The 25,002-nt window shown below is 36.6% G+C and overlaps 1 protein-coding gene across 1 annotated transcript in view; it reads left to right on the top strand.

The window, feature by feature from the left end:
• DOK6 (docking protein 6) overlaps positions 1–25,002 on the top strand; it is a 158,881-nt gene that overhangs the window by 41,361 nt on the left and 92,518 nt on the right. The window contains exon 2 of the mRNA XM_070748635.1: positions 7,691–7,798. Within this exon, the coding sequence (XP_070604736.1) occupies positions 7,691–7,798 (108 nt within the window). The remainder of the gene's footprint in view (positions 1–7,690; positions 7,799–25,002) is intronic.

Raw genomic sequence — 25,002 nt, 5'->3', positions numbered from 1 at the left:
GGACATGGGGGTGGGGCTTCAGGAGGCAAAAAATGGATGTATTCAGTGTGTAAGATATATTGACATTTCCTGCCTCTTTGGGGGGGGATATGCAGCATATACTCAGAGAAATATGGTAAGTCTTGGTAGTCTGTGGCCATGGTCCATAGCCACAAAAGTTATTTAAAGGGGGCTTGTGGTGAAAAAAAGGTTGAGAACCACTGGTATACTTTATTTGGTAACACACACATATACACACACATGTTAATATTATACAACAGTATTTGTCCTTAATTGGTTCTGGGATGCGCAAATATTAATTTTGAGTATCAAATATTAACATCAAGCCATGCTACCTGCCACATGATTCCCTTGTTTCACCCAGGAAAGACTTCCTACCTGTCCCTTTTCCTATGTCAGCAGTCTTCCTAGCATGGTTGACTTCCTGTCCTGCCATCAAGAGTTGTCTGCTGTTTCCTTTTGCGGTGACCTTCCCAGCATACTTGTCCACCCTCTGCAACTGCCTCCCATTTACTTACTTAAGTTATTTAGCCAAGTATGTATTTGTAATATACATAGATATGACATTGTTTATATACATAAGATGGGTACTGATAAGAGGGAATATTAGACCGTAGACATGCTGATGTGCTTATGCACGTCCCTTACTGACCTCTTAGGAATCAGGTGAGATCAACAGTGGACAGTCTAAGGGTAAAGATTTGGGGGTTTGATGACAAAACCACAGATAGTGAGTTCCAAGCATTAACCACTCTGTTGCTAAAGTTGTATTTTCTACAGCCAAGGTGGTTCACTTTGAGTTTGTATATGTTGTGAGTTGTATTCAAGGATTAGTCTGGGAAATGTTTTGTATGCTCTGGTTAGTTGTATGATACTACCAGAGAAGAAGCTACGTAAGTTTAAATTAGCAACTCTTGAAGTCTTTTGGGGATATTGTTGCAGTGGGCTTTGGCACTTAGGTCATTTGATATGAGCATTCCAAGATCTTTGACAGAGTGAGGGTTCTCTGCAAAGTCTTGTTTATTCGGCTTGTATTTGACGTTGTGATTCTTTTTGCCAATTTGTAGTACAGAGCATTTGTTGATTAAGATTTGGAGTTGCCATATGTTTGCCCATTCTGACACAAAGTCAAGGTCTTTTTGGAGGGTAGCAGTGTTGTCAGTGGTATTGAAAAATTTTACATTATCAGTGAAGAGAATGCAGTCGCTTCTAATGTGATTGCAAAGGTCATTTATATAGAGTATAAAGAATGTTGGTCCTAGTATGCTGCCTTGGGATATACAGCTGTTTTGCAGCACATCTAGTACCAAAACAATTATTAGTACTGGGGCAACATTTTCATGTCAAAATGCATCAAATTTGATTAATTTTGAACCAGTCAAATATTAGATCCATACCCTAACATGTAAGTATAACATTAAAGTTTAATTTCTTTTTTAAAGAAAGTTGTACAATGAAAGTTAAAACATGCTATTCTGTGCAAGGTGTCACCCATTATGACCTCTCAGTAATGAGTTCCTTTGTTATACAGAAGTTGTAGAGTAATATTCTATATTCTGCATGTAGAATACTGTAGTTCTTTGTGCTACTACAGTGAATATTCTTCATATTGATTTATAATATTCAGTGTAAAACATCAAGGACCCTGATGATGCTTTGTATCTATGCATCTGGACTCTGTATTGGATAAGAGAGTTCATGAAAGATTATGACTTTTACTAACATTTGCTACTTTGAAAAAGATGCTACCAGACTATCGGGGCCTTAGTTGTCCTCCTACAATATTGAGAATAGTGATAGTACTGCTCTGTGAAATAGTCAATTATGATTTTATAAGGTTCATAGGAAAAGGCATAATATGCACCTTACCAGTCAATTGTTTACTTTATGACTAACTTGCATTATTGGTTGTAATTTGCCACCAAAACACAATCTGGAGTACATCACTTACTGGTTATGAAGATGCCAAGAGTCAGTAGTGACTCAGCAGGATATGAGAAACTTGCCTGCTATTTCTCTATGTGAAGAACTAAAAAAGAAAATAAAAATAATATTGCCTTTTTCAGAGTAGTAGACTAAAGTTTGTGATTTTTAAATTATCCTTGGCTGCTTTAAGGAAATTAGCTTTGTGGTATAGCATACTAATTTTGTCTAAACTTTTTAATGGAACAATGATATCTTACATATTTGAGATATATATATTTAATAATACAATATTAGTTTTTCACTGCTGAAGTAAACCATATTGATACATTTATTGTAAATGGAATGTCTAATCACAGTTTTAGAAAGTCTTTCTAATTTCGTTTATTTAGTTTATTCATATACCTCCAGACTTCATTTGGACTCATGAATATCTACATATCTCTTTATTCGTTTTAGCAGGCTTTTTTTTGCTTGTGTGTATCTGTAATACATCCCCAGTATATTAGTAAAACTATTTTAATTAAAACTATATGCAAGAAAATTACATTTACTTTATCAGTGTCTGAATTTCTCTATTATTATTTGGAATAAATGTAAGCATTATATGAATGCTTAATACATATGCATGTAATAATTGTTTTATATGGCAGACTTTAAACCAAAGGAAAGATAGTTTCTGTGCAATTTCATCTCATACTTTTATTTGATGTATGCTGATCCTTGTGTAGCTTTTACTATACATAAAAATAATATAATGTATCCTTATAAAGGATTGACATGATACAGATATGTAATAGTCAGTCAATCATGCCTTCTAATTATGCTTCATTCAGATCAAACAACATGGAGAAAGAAAAGGGCTGTGGAAGGGGAGCAAAACCCCAAAATTGGTGCATGGTATAAATAAGGGGATAGGGAGCACAAAATGGGAAAAAGTAGGTCTGTGTTAAATCCTTTAATTAAACATGTAAAGCAGATTATGTGCACACTGAAGTGAAGATTGGAAAGATGATTTTATCTACTTTTCTATCCTGTTATCACAATATTAGATTAATCTGGTTTTATAATACCATGTGCCACACCTCTCTGTCCTGTTTATTGTTCAGATTCAGAGAGGAATAAACAGATAGAATGAACTCTAAGACACAATCTTAGATTGATATTAAAATCTATCTTCTAAGGAAACAATTCAGAGGATCTTAACCTGCTTGCTTTGCAGCAAATAGATATTGTGTTGGTCTGTTGAAAATCAAATCTAATAAATTAACATAACCTAATGATTCCTAGGTCAGTGTGCATTTATTTTGAAATATCTGTACAATAACTTGTTTATAGGTGTAACAGAACATAAAATAAACAGAAGGGAATCCCCTTGTGATAGAATTCCTAGGTATAATTGGTAGGTATGGAATATTGACTGTCAGCTAGATAAATATGGAAATATTTAACTAATTATAAAATAAATAGGGATACACACACATCTGTATGTACATGAATGTATACCCGAACACACATACACATACACACACATATATAAGAAGAGGCACCAAGTCACTGCCTCTGAACCCTGGATGAGTTCCTGTAAGAGACATTCTGTGAAGCAAGATTGACTGATGGGACACTCCATTCTGCCAGTTGAGCAACAGACCATTCACCAAGACATAATTGGGATTAAAACATACAGTCAATTAAAAACAACTACTAGAAGTATGTCTGTGGAACCAAAAGTCATAACTAAAAGTATAAAGAATAAAAAGAAACTTATTTTCCTATCCAAGAGCCATTTAAAACAATCTAGCCTTCCTGACTTGAAGAAATAGACAGTTTTTCACCAGTTTTCTAAAAGGATCCAATTGAGTATCAGGTGGCAATATTCCAGAGAGCATTGGGAGCTCTGATGAGACACATAGAAAGCACAGCCTACAACCTCTTTTCAACAGTTTGAGCTGGGAAAAGACATTTGCATAAATACCTAGGTACCAAATTATGAAAAACACCCCGCGAATTGCTCCAGAAACCAATTGGCAAGCAAAATGTCCATCCGATGCATTATAAGTCATGGCCAACTCTAATTCAGAGCAGTCTAACGCAACTGAGCCTGCTTCATAGAGATGTTTGGATCTCAGCTTGAGGAAGTTTTGAGGAAGCTTGAGGAAGTTTTGAGCATCTAGACACCTGAGGCTATCCTAAAAACCACCAGGTTCAGCTGCGTCCATTGTCAGGGGATGAAGAGTCATAGCTGGAAAGACCACTCAGGCCCAGAGCATGCTGTGTACAATGGAGAACAGAGTAATGGTATTCATCATATCTCTTTGTACACCAGGGTCATTTCCAGCCTTGATTGAGTGACTTAAGCTCTGTATCATAGCCTGTCCCTCAATAGGAATAACTACTCCATTTATCAGAATATCTACAATTTTTTGCTGTGAATTTCTGCCTATGGGAACTCTGCTGCCTTGTGACAATTTCATTACAGTTCACCGATCCTCAGACTATAATTCAGACAACCTTTGGGCTCACTTCTCTGGACTTTTGACTATCCTAAAGTCCTAAACATTATCTGGTCCAGATAATGTTTCATCCAGAGCTCTCTTCAATTTCAGTTCAATCACTTTGTCTACAATCTCCTCTTCTCTGAAGAGGAGATTCGAGACAGTTGAATAATTGTCCATATATATGAAGTGTACTATATTTTCCTATGAAATTGCCACTTGCAAAAATGCGTAACAATCCCTGCTTGTCCATTACAGTTCCTCTCCCAAAGATACATTTATTACTTTTCTGATGAAGCTCCAATCACATCTCTGGAAGCTTTCTTTAACCAGATTAGGTGTGGGTCCATCCTACAGAAAAATTGCAGAGGATCTTGTCCACTTCTTCAGAAGTTACAAGAACAAACTCATTTCTTATAATACCGCAGTATGGATATCACTCATTTTCTGACATTGGAGCTACTCAGCTAATATCGAACTCTTAAGTGGATTTGAGTGAATTTTTCCTTCAATTATTTTCACAGCTTCAGTAGGACATCTGTTTCCAAACTCTGTCCATGGTGCTACAGGATCACAATATAAGGGGAATTTATAGGATTGCAAATTCCAAACTCAAGATTGATCACAGTTTTGGCCTAAAGATGCCATGAAAAGATTACAGGGACAGTAAGGATGTTGTGAACTAAGAAAGTTTGAGAAATCGGTGCAACTAATGGTGGATCAGAAATAATGCAATAACTAACTGTACCTGAATAGTCAACTGTGTTTCTGTTGGACAAGAGGTCTTGGGTAAATATACATTCATTTGTAATGCACAATATCTTCTTGATCTTATTATTTATTTATTCCACTTTACAAAAATTGCCTATTTGATTGTTTACAGGCTAAACTAAAAACAAAAATAGAATCCTGGAACAAACAATGAAAACTTAAAATGTTGGATTTGTTTATCAGCTGAAATAAATGCTAAAAGCCTATAATTTACTTTAGCTACACACTCAGCTGCAAATACATTTAACAAAGTTAGATTGTCCAGATAGCATTGCTTTCAACACTTTAATAATGTCAGTGCACACTAAATTGACAGTGGTTTTTTTCATTGATATTGTATTTTTCCTCCAAGCAGCTCAGGAAAGCATAAATTGTTCATTTTATTTTAACTTTATAGCAAACCTCTGAAATAAATTAGTCTGAAAGTTGGACAGTGGCCCAAAGTCATCCTGTGTGAGCTTTGTGGAAGCATCATACTTTAAATCTGAGTTCACGCAGTCCCAAGTAATAATTCATGATAGTTTGCTAATTATGAATTGTATTTGGGCAGGCTCATTATGAATTGTATTTGAATAGGCTCATTGAGACATAACCAAGAGTCATTCAATTTAGTTCACAGTGTTTATCTCAACTATCATTTAAGTGATTGCATATTGAATTAGTTTGGAGATTCAGTCACAGGGATTTTGTCATTAACATTGAGAGTCAGTTAGGAAAGATATGTGGATATTTAAAAACTTCAAGGAGTTTGAAATAGCTAAAGGTTGGCAAAGAAAAGTTTTAAGTTCATCCCTTGCTTATTTTCTATTGTATTTCTAGTTAGACACGTTCAAATTTTCATTTTCAGAAAAATAACCATGGAGTTGAGGATGGAATTAGCATTTGAATTGAGGATGGAAATACTATGAGATTTTTAAAATCTTCTTTAAAATATTATACTTTTGACAAAAGGACCTCCTGTTTTTATTATAATTTGATACAGGCAAGCTTCTTGAAAAGAATTCCTGCCTATCATTGTCCATAGTTAAAGAAATAAATTAACAGCTTTCTTTTAACAAATAATTGGATATATTATTGCTGCACAGAAGGGTTTTTAAAATCATTTTAATGACTTTTAAGTTCAGGGTAAAATAAATTATATAATCTATAAAAGTTGTCTCTGTGAAAATATTGGAGGCCTAACACAATATTGTACATTTTAAAGCATTACTTTTGATCTCCTCTGTTTCAAATATTTAAATAAAAAGGAGTAGGTGTAAATTAGATTAAAGAAGAACAGACATTGACTACATTGATCAGCATTAACAATAGCGAGAGAAATTAACAAAGAAGAAAGAAAGAGATTCTAATACCTTGGAGATGCAGAACACAAAAGAGCCTCTTGTTACTCAAGGATCAGAAAGTGAAACCATTATAAATTAAGTACACTGAATATCAAAGAACATGAAAAGCACTACCTCTAGATATTTACTTTCCATTAGGTTTACTGGAAGTCTGCCACATTGTATCATTATTTCTAGAAATAATGTAGGATAAGGTTGCTGTTACAAGTAACTCAGTGCAGTCTCCTAGTTCAATTTCCATCTCATCCGAATATCTGCCTGTTCTCAAACACCTCGTGCAGTCCCCACACTGAAATAATTTATGTTCCTTTAGGGGCTGGGATCAAGTTGGTTAGTGAATATGCAGAGTGATGTTAAAATAGTTGCAAATGCTAAAGAGAGGCTGGAGGAATATCAAATAAAATGTTGTTAGTTTTACTTTAATACCTGACTTTAAAACATGTCTAAAAACTGATATTCCAATGCATAAAAATGATTTTTCTTGTACAACATATATTTTAAGAACACATTGGCTACAATCTGGTACATGCTCAGCTCAGAACAAAGCCTATTGTAACTTGTTGCTTGTATCCTAAGATTTTTATTAATATTGATTATTTCTTCATTGTTTATTTGACCCCTATGACCATCATTAAGTGTTGTACCACATGATTCTTGAGAAATCTATATTTTCTTTTATGTACACTGAGGGCATATGCACCAAGACAAATTCTTTGTGTGTCCAGTCACACTTGGCCAATAAAGAATTCTATTCTATTCTATTCTATTCTATTCTATTCTATTCTATTGATTTAATATATTCTACGTCTGAATAAGTGTGCCCAAGGTATGTTTATCAGTGAATCTGGTATGTGTACCCAAACCAATTTCACAATAATATAATACATGATCTTGAAAAATAATTAAGTACTGTTAATGTGCTAACTTTTTCTTGTCCAAATTATTTAGGTATTTTTGAGACAAGAATGAAGTCAGAGTCATGAAATTCTTTAAAAATAATGAATGTATGTCACTATCTGTATCATACATGAAACAAATAAATATTTATTTAGAAATAAAATGAGGGAAATCTCACAATATCAAAGTTCTGTTGTTATCAGGTGGCTACAATATGAGTTTTCTAAATATGGTAATTTTTCTTTTTCTTTTTGTGTATAGATTTTCAGGCGATGTTGGCTGGTCTTCAAGAAAGCTTCAAGTAAAGGACCTCGAAGGCTAGAAAAATTTCCAGATGAGAAGGCAGCATATTTCAGAAATTTTCACAAGGTAAGTAGCAACTGTATTAGGCAGAAAGCTAAACCACTTTTCACACATTTGAAGTAGAAGCAACATTACTTGACACTGTTGATGTAGGCTCAGATAATGAAACATGATTGCCTCCTTTCCATCTGTACTGTACACAATTAATTAATGATCAAGTTTGTAATCTACACTAATTATCTGTAATTCAATATACAGTTTAAACACAAAATATCAGTGCCTTTAAATATCTGAAGCCATTTTCTTAAGAGACTAACAAAGAAATTTAAACACCTGCCTGTGACTGAAAAGATTTTGAAAAAAATCATGTATAAAACTAACATAGTTTAGATATAGGACATTTACTGTCCACTGTCTGCCATTCGGGAGATGGAAACTTTTTCTTCAATTTGTATATCATTAAAAGTACTGTAATACATTCAATATTCTGTTGAGCCTATGTTTGCTTAGAATTCTTTTAATATTCTTAAGGCTGAGCTACAGTAATATATTATAGTGATTTTGAGCAAAAAAAATAGCAAATATAATTTATATATGATATGAGCTCAATAGAATTGAATGGCTACATATTTGAGTAGACATCTTATAGTGAGCTTCCTAGGAATTAAATATACTATATTAGTGAAAGTGTTATATTATATTTTTTCTCTATTTCTATATATTCTATATTTTTTCAGGCTGTGGTTCACAGAAGATGAAAATTGCCTAGCAAAAACACTATCTGATCAACCATTTAAGACAGACTGGGTGAAATGCCTTCTTAGTATGAAGTAAAGTTTTATAGTAACCACATAGAAGAAGGCATTTTACTTCTACATATTACTGCCTACAAACATATATATTCTAATACGTGTGTCAGAGTTTTAAGAGAAAAATTAAGGGTATACATTTATGAACTACATTATCTTTACATTATCGCTGAATTTTGGAAGTTATTTCCAAGAAAATGTTACATATTTTATAGATATAAAAATGCTATATTTTGCTTGGAAGCTCTACTATCATCTTTCCCCTAGAATAATTATCTACTGAATTTGAAGGACATGGATTGTTTTTGATGAGAGCTTATATGTCACACAAATTAAAAAGTGGCTCTAGGAAGTTTATTAAATAGAATTGAAAAGGGCGGTGATGGCGAACCTATGGCACGGGTGCCACAGGAGGCATGCGGAGCCATATCTGCTGGCATGCAGGTTGTTGCCCTAGCTCAGCTCCAACATGCATCTGTGTGCCGGCCAGCTGGTTTTTGGCTTCTAGAGAACCTCTGGGGGGATGAGGGAGGGTTTTTCTACCCTCCCCCAACTCCAGGGAAGCCTTTGTAGCCTAAAGAGGGCAAAACACAAGCCTACTGGGCACAACAGAAGTTGGAAAACAACCATTTCTGGCTTCCGGAGGGCCTCTGGGGGGCGGGGGAAGCTGTTTTCACCCTCCCCAGGCATTGAATTATAGGTGTGGACACTCACACATGCACAATAGCGTGCATGCACGCTCTTTTGGCTCCCAAGGAAAAAAAGGTTTGCCATCACTGGCTTAGGGTTTTATTTCAACCTCTCACTTGAATTTTGTTGAACTCTTATAATGCTTGGCTTTCATTCACACAGAATATAGCTGAGATAAGATATTTCATCAAATTCCGTTTTTAAAGGATTGCATGGACTTGCATGGACTTACCAGGAATTTAGTAAAACTTCTTTCAATTTTTTATAAAATATATTTCTTATTGTCTGGGACTACTGCCTGCTGGAGCTAAAAAAGAATTCAAATTAGTTTCAGTGAAGCAGTGGAAGTGATGTGCCAGTGCCTGGAGGCTGTTAGGGTCTGGATGGGTGTCAACAGGCTCAACCCTGACAAGACGGAGTAGCTGTGGGTTTTGCCTCCCAAGGACAATTCTATCTGTCCGTCCATTATCCTGAGGGGGGATTATTGACCCCCTTGGAGAGGATCCACAACTTGGGCCTCCCCAGATATTATGGTTGATTGAGTTGTATGATTATTTTAATTATAAGGGTTTTTAAATTGTTTTTATATTGGATTTGTACACTGTTTATTATTGTTGTGAGCTGTTCCGAGTCTCTAGAGAGGTGCGGTATACAAAATATAATAAATTATTATTATTATTATTATTATTATTATTATTATTATTATCATCATCATCATCATCATCATCATTATTATTATTCAAGAACAATATGGGTATAGTGGTACCTCTACTTACGAACTTAATTTGTTCCATTACCAGGTTCTTAAGTAGAAAAATTTGTAAGAAGAAGCAATTTTTCCCATAGGAATCAATGTAAAAGCAAATAATGTGTGCGATTGGGGAAACCACAGGGAGGGTGGAGGTCCTGTTTCCTGCCAGGAGATTCCGAGAGAGGTCCCACGGAGGCTTCTCCCTGCCTTTTCTGGTTACAGTTTCAGAGGCTCGGGTTTGTAAGTGGAAAATGGTTCTTGAGAAGAGACCAACAAATTTTGAACACCCAGTTCTTTATTAGAAAAGTTCTTAAGTAGAGGCATTTGTAGGTAGATGTACCACTGTATTACTATTAAATATGGTTCGAAGCTAGACCTTAATCTCTGCATAGTCAGTAGGTATCTGTTAATTGTTACTTAATTTATAAATTTAGTCTATACATATCCTGATTAAAAGGGGATGATTGTTTCTCTAAGGTTTTTATAGGTGTTTTTGTTAGGTAGTAAATAAATTAAAGCAATGTTTTATTGAACCTTGGGTCCTGCTTTTTTATGCCGGCAGATACATTTTTTAAGATGAAGTATTGTTGCTGAAAGCATTATCAACCAATGATGTTATGCTCGGTTGGCAAATATTTTATTCTGTGCCTAAGGCAGAAATAAAAATGCAGATCATTACCATAAATATATATGACAGATCTATTGTTTAGGACATCTTCCTGGCATTATGCCCACTATAGTCTACTCAGTTTGTTTAGTAGCTGGCAATCATTCTGTAGCTTAGAGTCTTTCTTTGGTTTCCTGCCACTTTTTGCTAGGTCCTTCCTCCTGGAAATATGTCCTCCTTTGACAGAGGTGAAGCTTTTTCCTTCTCCCTACAGTTCCTGTCCAGGTCTAGTGAAGTGAGAGCTTTGGTTGCTTTCCCACATTCTCCTTTCCCCCATCACCGGGACAATTAGGAGTGCCATCTGCTACCTCTCTTTGCAACTAGGTTTGTGCCTTTCCTTAACCTAGCTTCACACCTGGTTGGGTTGATTGCCGGCAGTTTGTTTTTTCCTTGATTATTTGGAGCCTGGGCTTGCCAGCCTCTTACCTGGCTTGTTCCTGACTGCCTCTCAATGGAAAAGGACAGATATGGCTTTGGGAGGTCACAAAGGGGTTCATGGTGACCCCTAGCATCCAAACTTTCTAGCAGATTTTCAGTGAGACCCAGAGCTGCGGAGCGGGCAGCTGCAGCAAAAATTAGGGTCAAGTCTTCACTGGTCCTTATCGAGGAAGGAAGAAAAGGCAGAACAGCAGAGACAAAGAGCCTTGGAGAAGGAATTTGTCAGATTAGGAGACAGCCTTTTTGCCAGCAGTGAGATGGCAGCACCATTGCCACAATGCTCTCCTGGCTAGATGGTACAGTCATGGCAAACTGCTGACACTGTACGGTCTGGAGGACCATCAGTCTATTGTCCTGCTGATCTAGATGGTGGCTGGTGGATACTAGACAGATTTCTGAGTTGGCAGTGCTGTTGGTACATAGGGACCTTTGTGTTTTCCATTCTAACAGGGTGATCCTGTCTTTCTTCCCAAGATCAGCTCCTGGTTTCACTGAGCTCAGGAGTCTATCTTGTCAGACTTCTTTCCAAAGCCTAGTCACTCCCTGGAGTGCAAGTGGCATACCCTGGATGTGAGATAGACCCCCTCCACATCTACATCACTAGTCCCTTTTCCTTCTAGAAGTCAAAATCTTGTTTGTCTCTTTCTTGCCATCAACTCTGGGCCAAAATGTAACACCTTCCATGATGGGTCAGTGGCTGCAGGCCTGTATGTACAGCCAAGGCCTACAAGCTTCAGGCACTGCTGGTGCCTGGGGCATCAAGGCCCACTCAACTAGGAGTGTGGCCACTGCAGTGGCCTGGGCCTCTCAGGTGTCGGTAGAGGAAATCTGCTGAGTGGTGACCTAGTCATACCCGTCTCCATTTATCCAACATTATCATCTTAATGTTTATGCTTCATCTGAGACTGCCTTTGGCATGAGGATCCTCCAACAGGTTTTGGTGGAGGCAGAAGTTCCAGACGAGACCATTTCCCACCCTTGAGGCTGCCAAACTGTTTGGTTTGTCCCATCCTGGACTCCCCCGCCGATCAGAGCATGGAAAATGGTCATTGATTCTTGCCAGACACATCCCTTCTCGTGCGGATTGACAGGGGAGTCCAGCCCTGCCTGGTGTGTGGTCTGGTGTTTTTTCAGGGTGGTAGAGATGGTTGTTTCATTTGCTGCTGTTGATTGTTTTCTGGTTCTGGAGTTCTCTTTAGCATGTGTACAATTCTACTTGATTTGCTTCAACTTCATGATCAACTGGAGGCCATTACCAGGGATGTGTTATTCAATACAGTGATAGAGCTCCTGTCACTCACCCACGGGCCAGATAAATGGCCTCAGCAGGCCGCATGCGGCCCACGGGCCATAGTTTGGGGACCGCTGGACTAGAGTGACCCATCCTAAAATCCCCCATTGATCTGCATGAGAAGGGACGTGTCAGATAAGGACCAACATCCATTCTAATTTTCTTAATTCCTTTAATGTTCTAAAACTAGCATTGTTAAAAAAGAGTAGAGAAGACATACAGCGCATGGCTTTTAGAATTTATTTGAACATTTTTCATTCTTTTAGTAACAGTTATCATCAGAGGTATTTGTATTGTCTTATACATTAGAAGGTAAGTGATATAACTGAAAATGAAGCTACCGCCAGTGATCTGCGCTGTGACCTTCTTCTTGTTCTTGTTCTTCTTCTTCTTGTTGTTGTTCTTGTTGTTGTTCTTGTTGTTGTTGTTGTTGTTCTTCTTCTTCTTCTTCTTCTTCTTCTTCTTCTTCTTCTTCTTCTTCTTCTTCTTCTTCTTCCCCTTCCCATTCCCCTCCCTTCCTCTTCCTCCTCCTCCTCCTCCTGTCTTCAGACTTGAAAAAAAAATGTGCTGGCTTCTTTTCCCATATCAAGTCTTATGAAAAGGGAAGGAGGGAGAAATAGCAGGATAAAGAGTGAACTCTTTATTTAGATGTACACGTAGAGAGGAACTGGAAGAAAATAAATTAGTTGATTTTTTTAGGAAAAACAAAGTAAGTACTTGAATTTTCAGGTCTTAGATGGCAATGCCTAGTCAAACTTGTCTACTCAGAAACTAATTTTTTGGTCTCTTCTCAAGAACCATTTTCCACTTACAAACCCGAGCCTCTGAAACTGTAACCAGAAACTAAAATAGGCAAATCCTAACTATAATTTGGCTGGAAGACTGCTAGGGAATTAGAATGCCAGGCTTAGAAACTGAAACAGGTACTATAGTGTCAAAGCTCTTCCATAATATTGGCACAAAAATTGTTTTTGCAATCGCAGATGTAACCCGTAGCTAACTTTGACTGATCTTAGAAACCAAGCAAAATTGGCCTGGTTGAATGGGGGAACAACATAAGTATTCCATAATTGTTGGCTAAGCTGGGAAGTTGAAAAAAAAAATGCTGAAAAGAAAACAATAGAGTGCTGCCAAAAATATCTATGGATATTGCCAGCAGAGGTTTAGGTACCTTTATTTTTTCATACACTGTTCAGATTTTGTTTTAATGCAATGGTAATGCACAATCAAATGTAGTCAGCCTTTATTTTAAAATACCAAAGCATCTGTTCCTTTAATATAACATCACTTTGGAGGATGGTTTTTTTTTTAAAAAAAATCTAAGGATAACTAATGATAATAGTTCTTAAATCTGTTATGTTATTTTATTTTATTTTTATACAAAACAATTGTACAATTTGCATTTGCATTCATTTACAAATAGAATGTGTTGCTAAAATGAATTGGTGTTGAAATAATTAGTACCCGCATAATATATCTAAAACAAGTTTATTGCACTTGATAATTGTATTAAAAATGTCATTGCCAACCAATATAACTCATTTAATTTGAAATCAGGTGAAAGTAGAAGCAGCTTAAATTATTTTATTAAAACAAATTAATGGCAATTTGTAAGAAGTTGCTTCAAACAAAATGAAATCTAAATATATTGTGCATTGTGAATTCTGTCTATTGTGTTCTGTAAATACCATACTTATTCTTATCCCAAGAAGACCTTGACTGTTTTTATGGTGATTAATGTACCAGGAAGAGAAGGAAGAATGGTTTGGAAGCATAAGAATGTAATTGAGTTTCTAAATGTCTCACGGTCATGCAAAGAAATAATCCATTAAAGAGGAATCTGATTTGTGATATGTGCCATGTGTTTAATTAATGTAACTTGAAAAATAATGGCAGTTGCATAAAAACATATGGCATGATAGGTTTCTTCAACTCAACAAATTAGGAAGGCCACCACACCTCATGGATCTACCACATGGTGCTGAGGTGCTCATCTGGATATTATATAATATGAATAATATTTACCTTAGAACATTAGCATACATGAACAAAACAACTGGAGTGATTTGATATTTTATAGGCTCTTTAATTTAAGCTGTCAGACATGACTCAATTAATTTAGAATCTTTTTTTTTTGCATGCAAAGATAAAAAATGAAAGGCACTTTCCAGTACAAAACGTGGATGTCTCTAGATAGTTGTAATGCACAATTAGGAAGAGCACAGACTTTTTTAAAAAAACTAGTAAAATCACCCCCACTGCTCTAGTGCAGGAGTCTCCAACCTTGGCAACTTTAAGCCTAGTGGACTTCAACTCCCAGAATTCTCCATGCCTTACCTACCATGACCACCCACTCCAACACTGTAGATGTTCCTCTGTTAATTGTTAATTAGCCAACCTAATCAGCATTCCTTTGCATCCCACAAAGACTTTAAAATTTATCAATGTGAGCCTTTCCCATCTACAAGTTGTGCAGGCCGGTTGTAGATTTTCTTCTTGCCTTTCTGAGTTAACTCATTGGTCTCTCATTGAGCAAGAGTTGACTTTGTAGGGAAGCAGGTTATCATTTGTGGTATATTTAATATATGTTCTACATTTATTTACAGATTGTGCAATCAGTTTACACAATCTACATGGTGAGATTTGGGGCAACCTACAATAGAAAAAAATGTATTTTTAAAATCATAAGGTTTAAAACAGAACAGCATATTTAACCAGAAATTCACAAACAGACACATACACACACAAATTACATGAATTTACATGAAATAGAATGCATTATAATTACTGTAAATGTAGTTAACTTTCAAAGATACCAATATGCAATTGAAACAAAAAGAACAGATAATAATTTGTTAGAAATACATTAAAATTGGTCACAGTATATTCTTAGTATTTCTAAACATGAATTTACAGGCTGAAAACCTCTCTGCCTCCTTGTTTCAAAATTACACTAAAATTGCAGTCTGTTGTATTCATGATATTTTCCATCCTATCCAGATTTTTGTACCAAGAATTACAAATGTGTATATTCAGTGTATTATAAATGCCACATGAGGAAAAACCACAAGACTTATGCAGATTTGAAAATGTTTTATCCTCAAGGGTTAAAGATGAGGGCAGGAATAGAAGTGTGGGTGATATTTTCTCATTATTAGTGAACAAACAGATTTTTATAGCATCATTGGTGACAGAGGAAAATGTTCTGACAGTTTTGTTTTATGGTATATTGCTTCGGTTTTACCTCTTTTTCATTAACATAACAGCTGGTGAAATCATTTTTCAATGCTATCTGGATAATTTTAATGTATTATTAAAATGGTGAATATTAGTCTTTAAATAGCAGTTAAACTGTGCAATGAGGTTTGATATATGAACACCTTTCTCATTCTCTCAGGTTTTTAGAAACCTTGCATAGCAGTCATACATTATGTTTTGGCTTTTCCACTGTGCTGTTGGCACAGAGTATGTAATTTTATTCTGCTGGCAGCCTTTATGGATTAGGCAGCAGTTCTGCAGTTCTGGCAGTGTTACTGGTATGTGTTTTGGGAAACAAAGTGAAATATCTTGGCTTGATGACACTGCCTTATTGCTTGGTGAAGCTACCAATATGCATAATTTGTACTGATCAAGTAGATTGATTGTGTTGGCTGAAAGAGACATTGTCATGCTTAAGTATGTTCCTAAGTAATATAAACAGTGCCAGTCTTTTAAAATGTGTTCTTCCCCCACTCCTCCCAGCTTTGGACTCCATGTTCAAGTGCATTCCTGCTCTTCCTTTATCTTTATGGCATTACATAGTACAGTAAATGAAGTGCACAGTATAGTGGTACCTCTACTTACGAACTTAATTCGTTCCGTGACCAGGTTCTTAAGTAGAAAAGTTTGTAAGAAGAAGCAATTTTTCCCATAGGAATCAATGTAAAAGCAAATAATGTGTGCGATTGGAAAAACCACAGGGAGGGTGGAGGCCCTGTTTTGTCCCAGGAGAGTCCTAGAGAGGCCCCACAGGGGCTTCTACCTGCCTTTCTTGGCCCTGTTTCCTCCCAGGAGATTCCTAGAGAGGCCCCACGGAGGCTTCTCCCTGCCTTTTCCACTTAAAGTTTTAGAGGCTCGGGTTTGTAAGTGGAAAATGGTTCTTGAGAAGAGGCAAAAAAAATCTTGAACACCCGGTTCTTATCTAGAAAAGTTTGTAAGTAGAGGCGTTTGTAGGTAGAGGCGCCACTGTATTCAAACTGTTTAAAACGATTAGCAAAAATAAAATGAAAGTAAGGATTAAGTTATCCAAATTTATTTTTAGAGTGCTAGCTATAGATGGCTAACCTTTTTCTCGTCATGTGCCAAAAGCACCTGTGCGTGTTGCGAAACCCATAATGCAATTTGCCCCCTTGTGCATGCACACATATTCCCCATCTGCATGTGACCCCCATGCATTATTATTATTATTTATTAGATTTGCATGCCGCCCCTCTCCGAAGACTCGGGGCGGCTCACAGCAATAATAAAAAACAATGTACAACAAATCTAATATTTAAAAATATCTTTAAAACCCTTATATAAAAAGCAAGGCATACACACAAACATACCATGCATGAACTCTATAGGCCTGGGGGAGATGTCTCAATTCCCCCATGCCTGACAGCAGCAGTGGGCTTTAAGGAGTTTACGAAAGGCAAGGGGTGGGGGACAATCCTAATCTCCCCCCACCCTCCCATGTATGCACATGTGATCTCCCTGGCTTTGGGGCCTAGCAGGCTTCACTGCAGCTCCTGGGACTAACAATGCCACTCCACGTATGCACGCGGTCCCCACCCACATGCATGCACACATGATCTCTGCGGATGTACATGCATCTCCCACATCCTCCCACACATCTCAAAAATCAGTTGTCTGGCGGGAGGTCCATGCGTGGTGAAGCTGAGTTGGGTGACGGCTCACGTGCCCATAGAGACGGTTCATGTGTGGCAGCTGTGGCACGTGTGCCATAAGTTTCCCATCATGGTGCTAGACTATATCACAGAATCAAAGAATTTGACATCTCAATGACTAATAGAGCTATAATGATATAAGCATTCATATCATTGGCTCTACTTTTTAGAATGATGTAGAGTTTTGGGTCTAAAATCCTGAATAAAAAACATCTTTATGGTGCTGTAAATCAGCTCTTTAAATTCTTGTTGGGTAAGATATATGAGCTGCCCTATCAGATATCCAGGAACCAAATCAACCAGCTACTTGCTGCTTTTAGTTTGAATTGAATTGTTTCTGAAATGACCATTTAGGAATGCTTCCATTCTTCAATCTGATAGAACCATTGGTAGCTTTTACTTTTATTGGTATATTACAATAATGAAAAACTTCCAACTTAATATTGTTTCATATTCTTGCTTCAATAGGTGATCTTTTCCCTTCTTTGCCAAGTTAGATGTTTGGCTATATAGTTTTAGAATAATTTTAATTTCATACATTTCTGCCATTTTATAAAATGTAAAGCTGATGCTTGTTTCATCAACCTACTTTATAAATACATGACCCAGGTATCAACCAGAAAAAAGATTCAAAACAAAATGGCAACATTCTGTTTGTAACATACAGAAATATTTAGGAATATTTAAATATGCTGCATTTCAACAACAATTTTCATTAGGAAAAATTAAGCATTATTTTGACTTAGAGATGCATATATGTTTGGCCTTATTAGTCCGTCAAGTTAGTCGGAAAACTGTTATAACAGACCACATTTGAACTATTAAAAATGTAGATCCTGCTGTGAAAATAGCTACTGGGTGAAGCTTGAACTTTTTCCAGAAAAAGTAAACCATTTAAACAGGTTGAATTTCATAGTTGCACACCAGAGTGTTTATATTCAAAACATTTGTAGAAATAAAATCCAGCAGCATCCTAGGAGTACAAAAGACAAGATGATAGGCATGGCAGCATAATTGAATTCCTATCCACCCTCTATGCCACATCAACACACTTACCAACAGGGGATGTGAAAAGAACAATTACACCTTGCTTTCCCTGCAGACATTGCTGAATAAATCAGTAGTTTTCATAACCCACCATAGTGTTTGTCTATAAAATATTTACAATCACGGCTGAACAATTAAGTTGCCAAGTTACATATGTCAGTTATTTCCAAAGAAAATTGAAACTATGTTTTCTGCCATTAAAAATGTATGTCACATTTTTAAACTAGCCTCACATAAAATCCTAAATTCAAATGGCTTGAAAAGTTCTTAAACATTTCGGACATTTCAGAAGTATATAAATATTTGCTTCATGGAAGTGATGAACCTCGCTCCCCAAATCTGTTTCCATTGAGATCTGATTGGTAAAAAAAAAACCCTAATAATAATCATTTGCCATTTAACCCTGCATTATCCACTTCTACTATTTTCTTGAAAAAGCTCCAATTAAGAACTACAGTGATACCTTGTCTTACGAACTTAATTGGTTCCAGGACGAGGTTTGTAAGGTGAAAAGTTTGTAATATGAAACAATGTTTCCCATAGGAATCAATGGAAAAGCGATTAATGCATGCAATCCCAAAATTCACCCCCTTTGCCAGCTGAAACACCCATTTTTGCACTGGTGAGATTTCCCTGAGGCTCCCCTCCATGGGAAACCCCACCTCAGGATTTTGCGAGGCTACAGGGGAATCCCAGCAGGGGAATCCCACCAGCATGAAAATCGGCGCTTTGGCTGGCAACGGAAGTCCGGAGGTGGGGCATCCCAGCGGCGGCGGCAGGTTCGTAAGGTGAAAATAGTTTGGAAGAAGAGGCAAAAAAAATCTTAAACCCTGGGTTTGTATCTCGAAAAGTTTGTATGACGAGGGGTTCATAAGATGAGGCATCACTGTATATGATAGGGGTCCCCAAACTTGTGGACTTCAACTCCTAGAATTCTCCAGCCAGCTATTCTCCAGCCAGAGAATCCTGGGAATTTATTTATTGCACTTATACATATTTATTGCATTTATATGCCGCTCAGTCTGAAATGGACTCTGAGTGGCTAACAACAGTTATAGATACAATACAGTGGTACCTCGACATACGAGTCTAATTCATTCCAGACCCGAGCTCGTATGTTGATCAACTCGCATCTCGAACGAATGCCTTTAGACTTTGTTTTTCGCACCGAGATAACTGGAAGCAAGGAATTCTTGCGCCACCTAGTGGAAGCTCGGCTCGTATCCCGAATTTGAGCTTGGGTGTTGAACAGAAATTTTGCTTGCATCTTGGCTCGTAACTTGGAATACTCGCATGTGGAGCAGCTCGTATCTAGAGGTACTACTGTACAAGTAAAAAGAGCAATAAATGCATCAATAAAATCTACAATGCCATAAAAACTGCTATATCATAAAAAAACCATGTGTACTAACAGTCAATCCAAATTCCAGGCCTGCCAGAAAAGCCAGGTCTTAACGGCTTTCCGGAAGACCAGTAGAGAGTGCAAATTTCTGGGAGCAGTTGATTCCACAGGGTCAGAGCCGCCACAGAGAAGGCTCTTTCCCAAATTGAAATCCACAAGTCTTAAAGTTGCCCAGTGTGAAGACCTCTGCTATACAAGTAAAATATGAGTACAAAAGCACTCTCAATTCTACTAGACTATCCATGAAACAAACTATAGTTAACTAGTTTAATATAGTTTAACTATTTTCAGAAGATTTCAGACATTTCTGAGTTAATCTGAAGTAAGATTGAGGCTTTTGTTGATTTCCTAATAGAAAATTTTATCACATTATATGTTGTGGAGCTAGAAACAAGTATAAAGGCAAGTGAAAGGATTAAAAGAGATCAGAGTCTGAAAGAAAGAAAAAAACTACCCTTTCATGTACTATGCAATTAATTTATAGATTTATAATATATTATAATAGCTTTTAACTTACTTAAATGGCTTAAAATGGATAAGACAATTAGCACAGAAATTACTCAGTGATAGGTTTAGGATTAGATAGCAAAGTATGACTTCAGTACAGTCAGTGATAACATAGCTTGGTTTAACTGTAGTGTTTCTAATCCTAGATTTCTTGGATCTGTTATTAATGACCAATATAAGTAATTTTCACAGTTATTAAATCCCCATTTCCCATGATTTCTAGCTTAATTAAAAGTATTTTTCCCTCTAGGATTGCAAACACATTTGATCCTAGTTTTAAACTTATTTTTGTAGTAAATTATTTTTGGTTCAGCTTTCATAAGAAATTATAGACTAATAAACCAAGAAAGTTGGTTGAGCATATAGTTTGTTCCCATGGGCCAGGAATAGTACTACTAATTTGGAACAATATTCTCTGTTTAGGACAGCATTTTGACCTTGTACTTTTTGTAGCATGGTTTTTTTTTTTTCAAAAATGAAAATCTACATGAGCATGTGTTAGTGAATCGTGTTCATAACTTTAATAGAAATAAGATTTATGCAATGAAATCACATGGTAAAAATTAGGAGTGGGAACCGCTGCCGGTTCACTTCCTCCTGCACTGTGTGGCTGTGCCTTGTGGCAGTGTGCGCAAAGCATGTATGCATGCACAGTAGCAAAAAATAAAAAAATCCCCACAAAAAAGTAAAAAAAAAACCAAGAGGGCGATGCCTGGAAAAAAACTGGGAAAAAATCGGAGGAAATATTCAAGGAAGTATTGGAGGATTGTACAAGCAAAATGATTGTTTTAATAAGCCACTCATCCACAATTTTTTGATATCTGGGAATGGTGGATTTTCAATGCTAATATATGAAGTCAACAATGGCCAGTGTTTTCTGATGCATTCTTGAACTTGGAGAGGGGCGGCATACAAATCTAATAAATAAATAAATGCTGACTATCAATATATGATGTTTCTTCTATTCGGGTTTCTCACTAATTCCCAGGAAAGATCTTCATAGCTTTTCAAGTAAGATATTTATTTAAGACGGTAGGTTAATTAGGTTAGTCAGATAACAGCCTACATTCTTGTCTCATTCTTTCACTGATATGAGGTCAATTTGCTTTAAGACATTTTATCCAGATTGCAGCTTTCTATCCTGTGTACAGGTTTTCAGAGAACAATGGGATATTCTAAGGTTCCCATTATCATAGGAGTATTCCTAAACTATATGTGGTCACAGAACTGAAAGCCTTTGTATAATCAATATTGAGTCTGTTCTTCGCCATTATTTATATTTCAGGAATTTCAGGAGTAAAATACTGCCTACCATGTCCTGAAGTCTTCAAAATATATTTTTCTTTGTAAACTTGTAACTCCTTGTCACTCCTTGCCCACTCTGGTGATATTGCCATGTTCATCCAAATGTGAAAGTTTTGTGGATTGTTGTTAATTCATTATTCCTTTCAGATATGGAGCATGATTAATACATGCTTAATTCTCATGAAATAGTTGCTGCCAAGAATTTGAATTGTAAGGTATGTTCACATGTCTTGTATGGTGCAGTAGCAAAGAATTTCACTAAAAAGTTGATGAAGACCTATGTCCTCAGGAGTTAGGAAGACTCAAAATTAAAACAAGAAGGTCCTAGGCTTTTTTGAATAACTTGGGACAAAGCAACTTATTTCAGAAAAAAATACAAGAGTTCCAGGAAACTTTTTTTGATACTATTTACCTACTGACAATTTTTACAATTCAGAACCTTGTTCTTTAATTTTCCTGACCTTGGCATTTTCAGAAATAGTGATATGATAGCTATTATTTGAAATTCACAATACAACATTGTATAGCCATAATTCTAGCAAATGGATCTAAGCAATAATACACAAAGTAGATTGCCTCCAAACTAAGAGTTTCCTGCATTAGTGCTGTGAAAATGATTATTTATAAAGGAGACTAGTACTGTCAAACTGACTAGACATTATAATCATAGTAATTTAAGCACAGAAGCAGCTCTATGTCCAACAAATAGCAAAATGTATAATAACAGTGTTGGGGTATGTAGAACTATTCTAGGTATCTAATAATCTGAAGTCCTTGTGTGACTTGTCTATATCACAATCAAGCCATGTATTTACTACAAAGAAAGCATAAGAATTGTGGTGTACAATCTGTTGAAAACCATACAAAATATATCTGTCTTAAAAATAATCACAGTTATAAAATAGAAAATGTAGATGAAAAAATAACGCATAAAATAATTCTAAGGAGAAGTAGGAGCGTTTGGATGGGTATAGAAGGAGCATAAAAGTTGAGCAGAATAGATCTATCACACTGCTCACTGTACTGTACCTTAGAATGATGGGCACGATGAATTGAGATACTCATTAAGCCTAATTTATGACACAGGACAATATGATGGAAGTTGATAGAAGTATAGAAGTTGGTAATATTACATTATAGCATGGTTAATATCTGAAAGCAGCAGCAAGGTATAGAATTACCTTGCTGCTGTTTGGGAGGGTGTTTATGGAATAGTGGAATAGTGATGAATTGATGAAGTGATGAAGTGATGAAATGAAGCAAGTACACATGACTCTACAATACAGACATATGGAGAATCATACGCTTTCTGAATGTTCAGAGTCATAGTGGCACTTTATCTCTGAATAGGGAATCTTCCCATATCGGCCTTCAAGAAAGGTTGAGGAGAGGATCTGATATCATGCCAATAGTAGTTGAGTAAGTCTAGTTTAGTTATATATTGTATTTTTGGGAATATAAAATGCATCTGAATATAAGACGCACCTTAGTTTGGGGGGAGGAAAACAAGGAAAAAAGGCCTTTGCCTCCTAGCAATTTGCCAAACAGCAAACAGCACAGATGATATACACTGTTTGCTGTGTATTTGTATGCATTTGTGCTTGACCCATAGAAATAACAAAGAATTGGAAAAATGTACATTATGTTAGTATATTAATCCCAGGACGTTTTCTTAAATGTATTCACACTAACTCCTCCCAATTATTTAAATAGATCTACTCTCTACTAGAGGGTTAAACCTACTAGAGGGTTTAACTCAGCTGCTTTATTTTATGTATGTATGTATGTATGTATGTATGTATGTATGTATTTATTTATTTTATATCTACCTACCTACCTACCTACCTACCTATCTATCTATCTATTTATGCAATTTGTAGGCCACCCAACTCCTTACAGACTCTTAATACCTTAATATTAAACAGGACTTCTGCTACATTTCAAATGATACTTTTACCGATCCTGTTAAAATTGATGTGGCTTTCCGGAAGTATAGTTATTCTCAACTATTTAAAAGAAGATATAATACCATTGGGCTTGTTCAGATCAAGCATTTATTTTAAAAAGCTTCTTCATTTTGTTAAGTTGTCTTGAACAATAATAAAACAGTCTTTAAAAAATAAGTAATAATTTGAACATTTATTTATTTATTTATTAGATTTGTATGTCTCTCTGCAGACTCGGGGCAGCTCACAACAACAATAAAAGAGTGTACAATAAACAAATCTAATATTTAAAAAATATCTAAAAACCCATTATTTTAAAAACATACAACACAAGCATACCATACATAAAACTATATAAGCCTGGGGGAGATATCTCAGTTCCCCCATATCTCAATTCCTCCCCCCATGACGGCAGAGGTGGGTTTTAAGAAGTTTGTGAAAGGCAAGAAGGGTGGGGGCAATCCTAATCTCTGGTGGGAGTTGGTTCCAGAGGGTCAGGGCTGCTACAGAGAAGACTCTTCCCCTGGGTCCCACCAGATGACATTGTTTAGTCGACGGGACCTGGAGAAGGCCAACTCTGTGGGACCTAACTGGTCGCTGAGATTCGTGCGGCAAAAGGCGGTCTCGTAGACATTCTGGTCTGATGCCATGAAAGGCTTTATAGGTCATAACCAACACTTTGAATTGTGACCGGAAACTGATCGGCAGCCAATGCAGACTGCAGAGTGTTGGTGTTACATGGGCATACCTAGGGAAGTCCATGATTGCTCTTGCAGCTGCATTTTGCATGATCTGAAGTTTCTGAACACTCTTCAAACGTAGCCCCATATAGAGAGCGTTTCTATAGGCATCCTATAGGCATTAATAGTAATTGACTTACCTCCTTGCAGCAAACAAGAAACAGCCGGTTTCAGCACAGTCTGATTAGCATGAAATGCAATTCTTTCCTGCATCTTCCTGTCAGCAATTTGCCTCCATGCAGCTTTAGTTTCATTTTCATTCTAGCAAGTGGGTTTGCCTGCAGTTTCATCAATCAGCTGAGGTTCGGGAGGCATATAATCAGTGGCTTGTGCGAATCAGGCTCTGGGCTGCTTGCTGCAAGAAGGTAAATTTTGGGGAAACAGAGACCAAAGGGTAAGGTGGCTGAGTGGAGTTACATTCAGTGTATAAGACACACCCACATTGTCACCCTCTTTTGATACATAATACTTGTTGGATTCACTACCAATAGAGGTTGAGGACCTAGTTAGATCCAGGTTGCACCCCGTCTGCTACACATGGTTTAATGAGTGCCTTGCCTGATCATATTCCACACTGAGTAGAAAACTTGCAAGGAAACCCTAGATGAAATTTTAAGTTCTCACTACCTTTTTTCATTTGGTCTGAAAATCATTTTCCATAATTAATTCTATCAGAAGGGCTGCGGGCAAAAATAGATAGTCTGAGTCTATGGTTGAGTATGCCACTCACTCACAAATCTATCCTTTTG

This window comes from Erythrolamprus reginae, chromosome 3 (assembly GCF_031021105.1).
Source record: "Erythrolamprus reginae isolate rEryReg1 chromosome 3, rEryReg1.hap1, whole genome shotgun sequence".
Classification (NCBI taxonomy): domain Eukaryota; kingdom Metazoa; phylum Chordata; class Lepidosauria; order Squamata; family Dipsadidae; genus Erythrolamprus; species Erythrolamprus reginae.
Note: the sequence above shows the minus strand (reverse complement) of the source record. Positions and strands in the feature narration are given on the sequence as shown.